Raw genomic sequence first — 16,063 nt, forward strand, 5'->3', positions numbered from 1 at the left:
TGTATTAATTTAACCTTCTACTACTGTTCTCAACCACTAAACATGTAAATATGCTTTACATCCTTCTCCAAGCTGCTGTTTAACTTTTGTTTAGTTTTTGCTATTTTGTATGTAAAATTTGCTTAGTTTGTTTCTGTTTCCACTATGTATTGTACTTCATGTTATGGAGCTTGTACTATGTATTATTAGAGCTTTTCTCCCAGGGCCTCCACTGAAAACGGGCTCTTTGAGCCCAGTGGACCTCCCTGGTCATCAAACTGGAAATAAATAAATAAATAAATAAAGTATGGCATCTGTGATATTCTTGATACACTATGCAAGACTCCATATGTATAAAAAATAGAATGGTACCTAAAATATTCATGGTCCTAGCATCAACACCCTCTGCCATTTCAGATTCCAGTTTTGGGATTTGTGAAATGGGTGATTTTGTGGTGGCAACACTAAATTTCTGAGATTCCAGGTCACCCATTCTCTCTGTATGTAAAGCTGTAAAATCACAGAACAGTGAGGTAAGGAAAATTTTCCCATCTGCCACTGTTCTATGATTTCAGAGTTAGTTTTAGAGATGCAGGGGGTGTTTGGCAGTGCATAGGGACTATATGCCCCTTCAGAAATGTTGCCTTTGCATTTTATTCCCCAGTGCTTTGGTAATTCAGTGTTGTTCTTCCTTCAAACTTGGTTCCAACATTTTTGTAATGATTAATCACATACATACTCACATAACTATGTATGATTATATGACTGATGGTCCCTCGATCATCACATCCACAACCATTTAAGCATAAAATAATTGCTGTCAACACATAAACCAACTAATGTGCATGTTTATGGAATGCACTTCCCACAATGGTTCAAAATATGGAAAAAAGTATTTTTGTGCTGGGGGCAGGTGTAATCAAATTATTGTATACAGGTTAGGGAATTTAACCTGCGGTAGTGGTGCTGCGGTAGCGTTGTCGCCTCACAGCAAGATGTTGTCGCTTTCGATTCTCAGCTAGAGCATCTTCTGTGTGGAGGCATGCGTGAATGGGCGTGCCTTCGTTGAAGGTTGTGCATCAGGGCTGGTAACTCGGCACGTAAAAATCCACTACCAAACATTAGCGGTCCGGAGTTCCACTGTGGCGACCCCTAACTGGGATAAGCCGAAAGACACAATAACTTTTTGTTAAACTAGCGAAATTAGGCAGAAAGTTGCTTTCATACGAAAACAGGATGTTTTTTTAAAAATGAGTTTCTTAATGTTAGATACTATGAGTATAAACTCAAATTTAACATATATATGGGTAAGGTATATATGGTGTTTATAGCACATTTTTTTAAATAATTGAGCTATTTTTTTAGATCTACTTTAATGTTTTTTGGTATAGAGTTAATGTGATGGTTAATACATGAACATTGAATAGTTTGATATAAATAAGTGATAAGTTGGTTTAGTGTAAGTAAAAATAATAGTATTAGTATAAGCTTGTTAGCGTTTAAGATGAGCATCCAAACTGGCATTAAACAAGTTGTTCGGTTTAAAATAAGTGCGCTTAGTTAAAGGCACTGTATTGACATCATGACATGAAATGGTTTTATTTATTTATTTTTTAGGTCGGAAAGAGTTTCCGCAAAGTGCATATTGATGTATGTTTATTTATGTATTTGTTAAAAGGTTTTCTTTAGGATTAGTGGTCCCTTAATAAAAGTAATTATTTAATTGAATAATTGAATAAGGAGCACTATAGTATAAAGGCGTTGTGTTTGTAATGTATTTTGTCTGAAGAAGGGGAGGCATTGACCTCGCCGAAAGCGTATATTAAATCTGTGTTTTTATCCATCCTGCTTGAATTAATTCCAGTCATATCTATTGCTTTTTGGGATTTAAACAGTTGCTTTGTGTATGTTGTTCAAGTTCAATGGCAAGCGAAGCTGGAAGCAATTCGCAGTCGTTATTTACACAGCAGGATGTTAATGGTTCAAACACGACAACAGTTTCTTCGGAGGCGAACGCCATAGGGAATTTAACAGCATTGGTGCAATTACTACTTGGTCGGGTGGGTAACCTGACCCAAAGAATGGATGCCAAAGCGAATAATAGCCAGAACATTTTGCAAAGGAGTCCGGTTCAAACTGATTCAGGTGGAAGGAACAAACTTGAATGGTCACAACCGGCAGTTTTACATCAGAACAACAATAATAATCAAAATGAAAATGGTAACAACCTGGAGGTCCACCAACAGCATAGCAATCGTCAAGAAACTAATGCACATGCTGGGGAAACTGGCTCAATCCCCACTATGGCTAACTTTTTAAGCCATAGCAATTTCTTTAGAAATGAAACAGCAAATTGACCTGTACAAGAACATAACCTGAGGGTGAGTACAATCAATTCTATGCTTAATGACTTTGATCGTAAACGTTTTAAATGTCGAAAGCTACAATTAGAAGTTGCATATCTGCAAGAGTGCATTGATAAAATAATTATTTCTAGGGGTTTGCACCAGTAGCACTACCCTGTAGGATTAGTAGAGAATTCTGTGTTTCATCGAGAACTTGTGGCACTGTTTGATAAGCAAGGCATGGAGATTTTGCAATCGTTGATTAATTTTTATAATTTAGAAATTAATAATTTAAAGAGTGAATTGGAAATACGTGAACATTCCATTAATGCTGACAACGAATTTCCCAGGTATAAGTATGAATATGCTAGAATATTTTCCAGCATTGAGGCTACTTTGACAAAACTGTTGGCCACAAAAAAGAAAAAGATCAATAGAGACTTATATGAATATGCCAACATCAAAGCATATCCACGGCCACCTAAAACCTCACAAAATATAGCTAGTCCGCAAGGAATTTCCGACTCCTATGAAGAAGTTGATATTGAAGGAACAAACAGTTTAGTTGACAATGGAAGCACAACTGAAGCCGTAGAGGTGCAACCACTGCGTCGCAGTGAAAGAGTAAATAACAACAATGCCCATAATAGTAGAACATCACAGCAACAAGGGGCCATTAATAATGATCGAAACAACACAAATGATCCCCAGAGTTTTCAAAGGGGTCGCAATGGGCATTACAACAATTCCAACACGAACAAGAACCAAGGACAGAGAAGGAACCGTCGGAACTAACGAAGATGACAGTAAATTTACAGCAAAAACAGATACTTGTAAGCTCAAAAGGAGACTTCAAGATATTTAACTACACAGTCCTAACTATTGAACAGGAAATGGTTGATTTTTTTTCAAAAGGATTATCCTTTGTTCCAGATAGAAAGACTGATGTTGTGAGAATAATAGTGGACTTAAAACTTTTTGTTCGTAAGCTGAATCTCACTTCACTTATGGTTACAAACTCTTCATTAACTAATACCTTAAGGGTTTCTAGTGTTTTTAACCCCCCACTACATACCACTTTAAGTATATTCGAAAAAATATGTGAGATGGACTTAAGAGCAATGTCCAAGGAATTGCATAATCATAGAAACAACAAAGTAAATATCACTAAAAATGAAATTGAATTTTTGGATCTACTGAATGTATGTAATGTTAGGGTTATGAAACCTGATAAAGGTGGAGGGCTGGTATTCATGGATCAGAGTGAGTATAATATGAGTATGAATAAGTATTTGTCCGCAAATGTATATACACAAGTGAGTATCAATTAAGTCAATGATGCTTACAAGAAGATTAGAGGTATTTTGGATGATTTATTTCTTGAAGGAGTAATAGATATTGATAGATATCAGTATTTATCTATGTCAGCTCCTAAGATTCCTGCCCTTTTTGGTTCCCCTAAGATACATAAAGGCTATATCGATCCCCCTTTTAGACCCGTTGTAGATGGTAGAGGGTCAATAACATATGCCTGTGCTAAATTTATTGACAACGTATTGAAGCCCCTTATACAACAAGAACCCCAAATATGTAGAGACTCATGGTATTTCTTGGAGAACATCAATAAGTTGGAATATGACAACAGTAACATCTTTCTCACAATTGACGTGAGGGTCTTATATACAGTCATTCCACAAGATTCGGGATTAGAATGGACTAGGGAATTTATGATGCTTAGGAAAGTAGATGATAAAACCATTTGTCTAGTAGAAGTATTATTAGAGATTGTGTTGTCAAATAATTTAATGACCTTCGATGGGCAATTTTATCTCCAAAATACAGGAGTAGCGATGGGGTCACCTTGCGGTGGAAGTTTTGCAAACTGTATCATGGCACATTGGGAAAAAACATTGTTATTTAAAAACAGCCTATTCCAAGAGAATGTTAAATGGTACACTATGTACCAAGATGATATGTTCCTGATATGGAAAGGGGAAAAAGAACTTATTGAGCCCTTTATAGTAAATATTACTAGGATGACCAATTTTTTAGAATTTACATATAGTATAGAGTTGAACAACATCAACTACCTCAATATAAATATAGCTAAGGATAGAACTAACCATAGATTTAAGACTACGATTTATAGAAAACCAACACATTCAAACGCCTTTCTGCACTTTACCAGCAGCCATCCTTACCATCAGAAAAGAGCTGTGGTAAAAGAACAGATGGTAAGGGCAGCGAGAATGGTATCTGACGAATCAGACTACATCAGTGAACGTGAAGCGTTAAAAACAATGTTCATTACAAGGGGCTATCCAGAAGTACTTGTGGATAGTATCTATGAAGTTAGCACAAAAAGAACTACAGGGCATTTTAAACAATTGTTACAAAATGGTTATGTCCATAGTTTGGAGAATATATTTGATCAATCAAATATGTGTACACATAGTGTAGCCCACAATCTGAGGCTTAACTTCTTATGTACATATTTCCTGGACTATATAAGAATACGGGAGGTTTTTAATAAAAACTGGTCTATAATTGCAGAAGACAATTGTTTAAACAAAGTTTTGGGGAATAGGCCTAGAATAACATATAGAAGAGGCCAAAAACTTAAAATCTTTGCTTGAGAAGAAAACTAAACATAACAAAACTTGTGTAATGTACAAATGTGGATCATGTCAACAATGTAAACACATAAAATTGGGTAATAGAGTGACCATAAGGGAAACAACCTATTATATTAAAGGTAGATTCAGTTGCAAAACAAAAGGGGTTGTATATGCAGCATGCTGTGAATTTTGTTCATCATATTATATAGGTAAGACAGAAAGAAAGATAAAGCAAAGAATTTATAAACATCAATATTGCATTAATAGAAGGGACACAACAAATGCTTTAGCTAAACACATTGTGGATTATCCAAATCATAGATTTCAATTTATAATACTTCAACAACAGCAATGTGATATAAGAGGTGGCCCGTGGCAACTAAAGCTTGAGGAAAATGAAATAATGTGGCAGATTAGGACAACAGCCCACATTCCACCAGGCCTGAATGAGTATGTGTCAATAAAAAGTATTTTGAAATTAATAGCTTTGCATAGGTAAAAGTATGGTACTTAAACCAGGGTTACATTTACAGTTACATTTAAAGGTAGTAATAAAAAACATGGGTTATAATAACTGACTGTGTAATCAAATTATTGTATACAGGTTAGGGAATTTTTTGTACTCACTTTTTGTTAAACTGGCGAAATTAGGCAGAAAGTTGCTTTCATACGAAAACAGGATGTTTTTTTAAAAATGAGTTTCTTAATGTTAGATACTATGAGTATAAACTCAAATTTAACATATATGGGTAAGGTATATATGGTGTTTATAGCACATTTTTTTTAAATAATTGAGCTATTTTTTTAGATCTACTTTAATGTTTTTTGGTATAGAGTTAATGTGATGGTTAATACATGAACATTGAATAGTTTGATATAAATAAGTGATAAATTGGTTTAGTGTAAGTAAAAATAATAGTATTAGTATAAGCTTGTTAGCGTTTAAGATGAGCATCCAAACTGGTATTAAACAAGTTGTTCGGTTTAAAATAAGTGTGCTTAGTTAAAGGCACTATATTGACATCATGACATGAAATGGTTTTATTTATTTATTTTTTAGGTCGGAAAGAGTTTCCGCAAAGTGCATATTGATGTATGTTTATTTATGTATTTGTTAAAAGGTTTTCTTTAGGATTAGTGGTCCCTTAATAAAAGTAATTATTTAATTGAATAATTGAATAAAGAGCACTATAGTATAAAGGCGTTGTGTTTGTAATGTATTTTGTCTGAAGAAGGGGAGGCATTGACTTCGCTGAAAGCGTATATTAAATCTGTGTTTTTATCCATCCTGCTTGAATTAATTCCAGTCATATCTCTTGCTTTTTGGGATTTAAACAGTTTTTATTCTTGCTTTGTGTATGCTGGGGACAGGTCCCCTTGTACCCTCCTTATGGGGTACTGTATTCCTCTCACCCCTGCAACTATATGTGTGTGTGTGTGTGTGTGTGTGTGTGTGTGTGTGTGTGTGTGTGTGTGTGTGTGTGTGTGTGTGTGTATGTATGTATATATATATATATATATATATATATATATATATATATATATATATATATATATATATATATATATATATATATATACACATATACATATACATATGTGCGTGTGTGTGTGTGTGTTAACTACCTGTGAGATTGCATTACAGTGGGAAAAATAATCCTTAATACCCACTGTAGTGTGATCCCACCTATCCCAATACCCAGTTGTCAGCAGTGTTACCTGTTGATATATATGGATTCACTTTACAAGCTCGAGATACTGAAATATCGAATTTCAGTATCTCAAGACTGTATACCCGAAAAACCATAACATCAAAATTCCCCATGCTCGAGATTCATAATATTGAAACTCAAAATGTCGAAATTCGCAGTTTGCAAAAACCTTTGAGTGTATGTGCTGCAAAAACTGTTTTCAAGTAAAAATCCTGCTCCAAACACTTCCCGTCACTATTAGACCTCCAAATATGTGCTCCAAACATTTCCCGTAACCACTGGTCCTACAAGTATGTGCTGCACACATTTCCTGTCGCCATTAGACCTTCAATGACAGCAGCAATAATTACAAACGTCACCGTTCAGTAACTGACAGACGCCAGATGTATTCCCCACTGTATGTGCTGTAAACGTCACCGTAAACACTCCACCGCCAGCACAGGTAATTAAAATGAGACAATCTGTTGCTAGGAGAAGCTGTATGTCAGTGTAACTACAATGTGCTGCACTACTGCAGAACACTAGAATTCAACTGACAAATGATAACATACACGACTCAGACCTTCAGCACTCAAGCAATAGCTTGGAGGAAATCCACTGTATCATATGATCCTTTATTGCTAAGAATGTGCTCAAATTGTGCATGTCTTTGCGCTACCTGCCTTCTCTTCGGTGACGGCGGACACCCACCTGCCATCCAAACTCTAAGTTCATCCAACAGATCCTGCTCTCTGGCCAGTGTTGACATCAGGAAGCCTAAATCAGTAACTCTAGTACCTAGTAAGCATTTTAATCTGCGATGCCAGGCCTCCATGAAGTTCTGCTTTCACGGTATAAACAAGGCATTCAAATCATAAACATTCCAGAACTCAATAGGGAAAAGGGGTGGGAATCTACACTGAGACATGGTATGTGTGCTGAATTTCCTACATTTCACCAGAACATACCAATCTGAAAAGTACTGTATGAGCTCTCTTCCTTCTACAGGGAAGGAATCACAGAGCAGTGCAAACACTGGTAACACCTCTTCCTCAGGCAGGAATGCCATTGCCACCAGACACTTTACAGATAATTGGAAGTCGTAGTCAGTATTATAAAGGGAAGCCAACCCCACCTGTTGTACTTTTTGCCATATATTCTTGCCAAAGTGGAACATACAACCTTTAGCTCTTACACTAGTGATGTTCGATTTGATACTTTTAATGGCTGCTGTTTCAAAATCTGACCGCACGTAATGGAGTGAGCTGTCAAAGCCATGTTCAGCAAGTAGCTGGAAAATGCAGTGAAACATATAATTGTACGCCTTCAGTGATTTTTTTATGCATCAAGCAAAAAATGGGACAGATTTACTATAGCCATCGTATTTCACCAGTCCACGTATATTGTAAAGTTGACGGCAAATTATGCCCTTATAGGAAAAAGTGCCATCCATCAACTAGATCGTAACGTTGCTCAGATCATATAAGTTATTTACAGTAGTGAGAACAATGACTGTATTATCTGTACTGGTATCTGCTATTCTGTTTTCTACAAATACTCCTGTTTTAGTGAGGAACAAGTTTACATCTGTATACTGTAACTGCATGCTGGGGTTACTATTGTGTCTGGTGTCTTTCCTCCTGACTCTGCCAACTTGCTGTAATAGTGCTTTACGTGAAGGTAGGTTAGAGATTATGTCTACAGATGTGGAAGCAAGAGCGTCATCCACTAACAAACCCGGGGTATCCCTCAACACTTCAGCTCTATGTTTAAACTCTGTACATACCTTATACCTCTCAATTTCCATTGGATCCCCTGAATGATTATGCTCTATAGTTTTTACTAATTCTTCTCAAATAGCACTACTTTTACACTTTTGGGCAGCTTTCCATTTGCATCACCACACATTCTTCTTTAGTGTTCTTTCTTGATTCATAACATAGCCATCTAGTTGCAGCACTGCTTTCACCTTTTGTGATATTCCTGTTTTGTAAATCGCACCTAACGTTCCTGGCACAGGGTATTGCACATCAGCCATACTTCCTAGTGTGCTTCGTGGACCAAGCTACAGCTAACAGACCCTGTATATAGAAAACTAATTTCAGAGGTGTTAATTCAATTATTTGGGCTGCCATTACATGAATTTTCAGTGTTATGGATTTTCGGCTTTACAGTCTCGAGATACTGAAATTTGATAGTTCAGTATCTCAAGCTTGTAAAGTTAATCCAGCGGCCAGACATAATGCAGAAGATATGGTTAAACTTAAAAAAATGTAAAGCAATATACTTTGGTAGAAATAATCCTAGAAAAGAGTAGATAATACCAAGGAATCATTTAGCTGAGTGGGGTGGAGGAAGGTGAGGTTGATTCCATCCCTTAAAATGCTCCCTCTGAACATTTTGTGAAGGTGCAAGGGTGAATAAGATGCTGCAGAACATTAACAGGTTCACTTGTAGTAAATCATTGATATATATGAGCATGTTGAAGGTGTATCAGTCTAGCATTCAGAATTCTGTACACATTTCTCAGTTTGCTTTGTAGACTTTAATAAGGAATGTAGGTGAAGACTTCCTTGAAGTCTGTCTATGTAACTCACTTTGATTTTCTTTGCTTCCTCCCTTTTTTATTTCATTGAAGCAAAATGATGTTTCTGCTTTTGGACTTTTCTTTTTTCCTAAGTACTCCTCTTTCTCCTCCAGATGTCACCTTTTTTGACTTCCTAGTGTTCAATTTCTCTTTTTAGCTGTTCTTGAATTTGTCATACAGCGGTAGCGTTGTTGCCTCACAGCAAGAGGTTCTCCTGTTCGATTCTCAGGCTGGAGTCCCTTCTGTGTGGAGTCTGCATGTCCTCCCCACGGTCGAGTGGCCTCCGAAAGACATGCGTGAAAGGGTGTGCCTTAGCTGAAGGTTGGGCGTCAGGCTGGCAACTCGGCACCATAAAAAAAAAAATCTACTGCCAATCATTAGCGGACCAGAGTTCCGCTGTGGCGACCCCTAACCGGGAAAAGCCGAAAAGACAAAAAAAACCTCTCTGTGTTTTGTTTTTTTATTTTTTTTTTTTTTTTTTGTAATCCATCCTCCATAGTAATATTTTAGTGGCATGCTTTACAGAGAAGTAGAACCAAGGAACCACACTGTAGTAGGGCTAATGTTTGATAGTTGTGCTTTACAGTGTCTCATTCTGGCATTTCTATTTAAAAAATATAAGCCCTCCAAATATTGGCATCTCTGCCTTTAGAAAATTATAAGAAACCCATTATTAGCTTCTTCTTGAAATGTAGCAGCCTGCTTAGTGGTTGTTTTTAGACAGACTGTCAGAAATATCTCATTTTCCAATTTTGTTAACAGTATAAAAATATAGAAGAGAGACACAGTAGATATTTTATAATAAGTGAAAAAAACATACAATAGAGTAATTAAGCCTTCTTTGTTGAAAGAAGCTTTTGTTTTTTAATGTGATGCCATTTATTCCCTTATTAATGACATATTCAGCTGTCTCAGTTGTATTCAAAGTGTTGAGTGAAAGTCTTAATTACAAGCCCTTGGACAGAAGATGCAGATAAGTATCCCTGCCTTTTTGACAAGACAACTGCACCTGCATAACTTGTACAGTCTGGGGTTCTCAACAGGCCCAATTACATCAGTGCTTTACATTGGATTATTCTGGCATTTTATTTAAAAATGTAAGCTCTACAAATGTTGGTATCTGTGCCTTTACAAAAATTATAAGAAACCTGTTATTAGTTTCTTCTTGAAGTGTAGCAGCCTGCTTAGTGGTTGTTTTTGGGCAGACTGTCAGAATTATCTTATTTTGCAATTTTGTTAAAAGTATAAAAATATAGACATGAAACAATACATATTTTATAGTAATAGAAAAAAAAAATCATACACTACAGTAATTAAGCCTTGTTTGTTGAAAAGCAGCATTTGGTTTTTAATGTGCTGCCATTTATTTCCTTATTAACAACACATTTCCTTGTCTACTTTATTCAAAGGGTGGTGTAAAAGTCTTAATTACAGGTCCTTGGACAGAAGATGCAGATAGGTATTCCTGCTTTTTTGACAAGATAACTGTGCCTGCATCACTTATACAGTCGGGGGTTCTCCGCTGCTACTGCCCTGGTGAGTGTATAGTGTAGAAGTCTGACATTTTTTTTTTTTTTTTTTTTTTTTTTTTTTTTATTATTGGTAATATTCTAAAAGTGTGTGCCCCTAGTATTCAGCTATTTTACTTCCTGTGTAGAAAGGGCTGCATTTCCAAAATGGTTTTGCATGTTCACATACATTTTTTCTTGGAATCTTACTAGAATAGTTGCAAACAATTTTTCTTAGATTGTGCTGCCAGCTTCAGATGTAGTGTTTTGTAACAGCACCATTGTCATATCAAAGTATTTTCATACAATGTTACAGTTTTTATTCAGCAATATTTGAAAGATCAAGAAGAAAAAATCATTTTGATATATAAATATGTATGTTTTAAACTCTGTTGTTTTAAGTTTATATATAACATTGCGGATAATTGTGACCCTAAGTAAAAGTGTTAGGAGCTATACCTCTATTTTAAATTTAATGTTTTGGAAATGCTAAAGTTGTAGTATCTGATGACCATTCTGACTTTAATGTGATCGCTGCTCCCATTTTACAATATGTTCTTGATGATTTCTGATTTTCTTATAAAATATTTAGAACAACACTTGGGTATGTATGTATGCGTGTGTGTGTGTGTGTGTGTGTGTGTGTGTGTGTGTGTGTGTGTGCGTGTGTGTGTGTGTGCGTGCGTGCGCGTGTGTGCGTGCGTGCGCGTGTGTGTGTTTGTGTGTGCGTATATATATACATATATGTGTGTGTGTGTGTGTGTGTGTGTGTGTGTGGAAATCATATATATAATGTTATGTATAACTTGAATCACAAATGTGCAGTGCGCTGGTTTGCATGAGCCTATTTTAGACATGCCCCACTATTTTTGATTCGCTACTATATTTACAACTGATTGTTGATTAGCTCATTTATGTTTTGATATGTTTTTATTCTTTATTGATGTTTTCAACCATTTCTAAACAGTGTGCACTTGTTATATTACTTATTACACAGTTTTACTTTACAGCATTAGTTCTGATGAAGTTCTGACAACGTTACAGAATGAAAGCGCTTAACAGCAGATGTTCATAGTGTTACCCTGCTGCAGTCATCACACTTGGGTTATCCTGCCATCAGGCGGTTCCGCAGTCAGCCCGAATTCCAAAGTCTTGGTCCGGCGTCAGTTGCTGTCGCTTCTTCCCTGACGTCAGAGCGCCAGGGGTATATCAGAGGCATCCGACGCCATTTTCTTCAGTCTTTCTTGCCGCGCGGTGCCCGAAGCAGAAGCAGTTCGCAAGTGCCGGTCGGCCGACACCTGAGATTTTCGAATCGAGTTTCAGTCCGTAGTCTTCAAAGCTAAGTACCCCGTTGGGGAACCTTTTCTTGCCTCAGTCCGATGTCAGAAAAAGTTAACAGTTGCATTTCTTGTGGGAAGCAAATACCTCATAAGGACTTTCGTTCTTTTTGTATACCTTGCCTAGGCTCAGACCACAATGTCACTGGTTGTCGGTTTTGTGCTAGGTTCAATAAGCGAACTATAAAGCGACGCTTTGATTTCGCACAACACTACTTCGGTAGAAAATTTAATTACACTATGCCGTCGGAGCAACCGACTACTGGCGTGCATAAAAAATGCAAAGATAAAGACAGGCAGCCTAGATCCAAGCCAGACTCCAATGCCTCGGCTGGGCCGGTCGCCGGTTCTCCGGTTTTCAGTGAGGCACCTACGCAGCCCCTGGCTACCGCTGAATTGGATCCCCAGACCGCTTCGGATCCCCCAGCAGAGAGTTCTAGGCTGACGCAGCCATTTTCTTTAGGCCCTACCAACGACATTGCAGTAGCGGAAGCTGGTGCTGTAGAAACACCTTCGGTTTCTGAAGGTGTCTTCAGACCGACTACTCTCACTATAAAATCTTATGCTAAGCTTAAGACTCCTCTAAAACCAAAAATCCTACACTTCAGTCTCCAGGTCAAGGCCCTATGCCTAAGAAACAGATGCTTAAAATGGCAGAAGATTTGATTTCTTTGATCAGGGGTTCCCAACCCCCCCCCCCCGACAAAAGGCCTAGACAAGAGGAGGATTATGCCTCCTCTGATCAAGTGTCTGTTTCCTAAGGTTCCTCTGAGGAGCAGGATTACTCCTTTCCACCTTATGAAGATTCTGATGCTGAAGACTCCATTCCCTCAGCTTCTCCCACTGAAGATTATTCCTTTGGGGAAACCTTGCATACCAATGGGGAACATTTCCACTGGGAAGGTCAGGACTACTCCGACTCAAAGAAAAGGCTCAGAGAGTTTCTTTTACTCCCCCAGCACAGACCACTTGCTATCCCCCCAGTTTTGGACATTGTGGATGATGTTTTCCTAGAATCTAGTCTAAATCCAGATTCTCTGCCTCCTGCTCCAGCCAAACCAGATAGATATTATAGAGTGCCTGACTCACATAAATTCCTTTACAAAAGCCCTGTTGCTGATCCAGAGACAATCTCCCAGGGTCCCAAAGGGGCTAAGGCTTCTATGGCTAAAAATCCTGTACCCTCAGAAAGGGACTCCAGAGCACTAGATAGGTGGGGGAAGAAGGTTTACACCTTAGCTACTCTAACAATGAGAGCACTAAATTGTCAATTTCACATGCTTAAATACCAGCAATTCCTAATGTCATAAATAAAACAGAAGATGGGCACGCACCCTCAACAGTCTGAATACAAGGAAATGCAAGATCTGTTGCATGCAGCTGAACAGGTGGGCAAACATACTTTACAATGTGGTTTTGATGCCTTGGAAGCTTCCTCTAGAGCAGCTGTTACTGGGTCTGTCATACGTAGGCATGCTTGGTTAAAGGAACAATCTCTGCCAGATTATGTTAAAGCAAAGTTACTGGATGCACCCTTACAGCAGCATGTCTTATTTGGGGTTAAAGCAGAGGAGGTTTTAAAGAAAATGGAGGATAAGGCAAAATCTATGCAGATGGTCAAAGATTTCTTACAGGTACAGCCCCCACGCTTCAGCAGAAATTGGCCAACAAAAAACTGGTCCTTTCCAGCTTCTGACAGACCACAGAGGGGTAAATACAGGTGCCCAAGGGGCAGAGGACAACCACAAATTATTTACAAACCTCGCCAATGGGGCTCTGCAACACAGAAGGGAGGAGAAAACAGGTCCCAAGTTACTAGAAGGCAAACACAATGACTTAAGCCTCAAACTGCCAAGCAAAACTCTCTTGGCAGCTCCCTTGGGAGGAAAATTAGCACTTTTTGCAGACAACTGGCACATCATCACAAAGGACAAATGGGTCCTAGACATTATCTCACACGGATACAGATTCCATTTCCACACCTTGCCAAGGATAAAAGGAATGCCAAACCTGCCACAAAATCAATGGGCAGAGGCACAAAAACAAATTACAGCTCTCATGGACATGAGAGCCATTCAACTGGTACCTACAGAGGAACAAGGCCAAGGATTGTACTCAAGGCTCTTTCTAGTCCCCAGAAAGGACAATGCTTGGGGACCCATTCTGGACCTTTCAATTTTAAACACCTACTTGCAAGTACCCAAATTCAAGATGCTAACACTACAGCAGCTTCTTCCCATGTTGGGCAAGAAAGCTTGGCTAGTAACGTTGGACCTCAAGGAGGCATACCTGCATGTCCCTATCAGACAAAATTGCAGAAGATACCTTTGTTTCATTGCAGGTTCAACCCATTACCAATTCTCTGCACTGCCCTTTGGCTTATCTACTGCACCCAGGGTCTTCACAAAATGCCTGGCACCAGTAATTGCATACTGCAGACAAAGAGGAATTCAAATATATCCATACCTGGACGAATGTCTCATCCAAGCAGAAAGCAAGGTCATTCTCTTACAACACCTGGCCTTTGTAAAACATCTTCTAAGTTGCCTAGGGTACACAGTAAACGAAAAGAAATCAAAACTAGTGCCCTCACAAAATATGACATTCCTGGGTGCCAGCTTGAATACAATGGCCCAGATGGCTTATCTGACGCCAGACAAATAACTACAATTAACTCAGTACTTCAGAACAATGGCAACAAAGACCCAACTCCCTGCAAGAAAAATTCTGCAGGCCTTGGGCTTCATGGCATCTTGCATACTACTAATACCATTTGCAAAAATGCATATGAGGAAATTACAATGGTACCTAAAAAGCGTATGGACCAAACACAGCCACAGCTTGGAAACAATGATACCTCACATTCCCTGCCTACAACAGGAGTTTCTATGGTGGGCACAGGCTTGTCACCTCAACAAGGGTCAGCCTTTCACCCTACCCCCAGCCAGGCAAACTATGACAACAGATGCATCAGACTATGCCTGGGGGGCACACATGGCAGGACGGTGTGTTCAAGGCATATGGACTACAGATCATAGGAATCTGCACATCAATCAAAAAGAAATGCTAGTGGTACAAAATGCTCTGACAGCCTTCAAGGACCTCTTGCATCCAGGACAGCTTATCATAAGGACAGACAACACCACAGTTATATGGTACATAAACAAGGGGGTACACACTCCGACCCTCTATGCAGGCAAGCAGTGACCTTGTGGAACACAGCACTGGCTTACCAAGTTCAATTACAAGCACAATTCCTGCCAGGAAAAAAGAACACATTGGCAGACGACCGAAGCAGAAACATCATGGATCCACAAGTATTCGCAATGATAGCTCAAAAATGGGGGCTCCCAGACATAGACCTGTTTGCCAGCCCTCAAAACTATCAGCTAACAAAATTTTGCACAAGGCTTTTTCATCATCAAGCTTGGAAAGTGGACGCACTCTCATTCAGTTGGAAAATGCTAACAGTATATGCCTTTCCTCCATTACCCCTTCTCACAAAGGTGCTACTGAAAGTCAAGATGGAGAGACCCCGAATGATACTCATTGCCCCAGACTGGCCACGCCAGCACTGGTACCCACTATTAAGGAATATGGCCTAGGGCCCACCATGGATTCTACCACAAATTACCCACCTGCTCAGACAGCAAGACAATCAGATTCTACACAGCCAGCTCAAAACCTTAAACTTGGCTGCATGGCAAATCACCTAAGCAACCAGCCAGCTCCTCTCTCACAAGCTGTTATGGATGTTATTCTGGAGGCCAGGAGGCCCAGCACCAGGAAAGCGTACTCAGACAAATGGAAAAGGTTTTGCGCCTGGAACGAAGCTAAAGGCCAAAATACCCTTCAGCCTGACATACCTCAGATTCTTCAATATTTAACTGAGATGTTACACAAAGGGCTTTCTTTTTCATCTATTAAAATCCACGCCTCAGCTATTTCTGCTCACTACAACACGGATCCTCCCTTATTTTCACATCCACTCCCAAGGC

The 16,063-nt window shown here is 38.7% G+C and overlaps 1 protein-coding gene across 5 annotated transcripts in view; it reads left to right on the forward strand.

Moving 5' to 3' along the window:
* CAMTA2 (calmodulin binding transcription activator 2) overlaps window positions 1-16,063 on the forward strand; it is a 2,181,461-nt gene that overhangs the window by 1,315,456 nt on the left and 849,942 nt on the right. For all 5 annotated transcript variants that reach the window (XM_044077091.1, XM_044077090.1, XM_044077092.1 and 2 more), the window contains one exon: window positions 10,630-10,756. In XM_044077091.1, the coding sequence (XP_043933026.1) occupies window positions 10,630-10,756 (127 nt within the window). The remainder of the gene's footprint in view (window positions 1-10,629; window positions 10,757-16,063) is intronic.

This window comes from Protopterus annectens, chromosome 7.part0 (genome assembly GCF_019279795.1).
Source record: "Protopterus annectens isolate FY-2018-M chromosome 7.part0, PAN1.0, whole genome shotgun sequence".
In the NCBI taxonomy this organism is placed as follows: Eukaryota; Metazoa; Chordata; order Ceratodontiformes; family Protopteridae; genus Protopterus; species Protopterus annectens.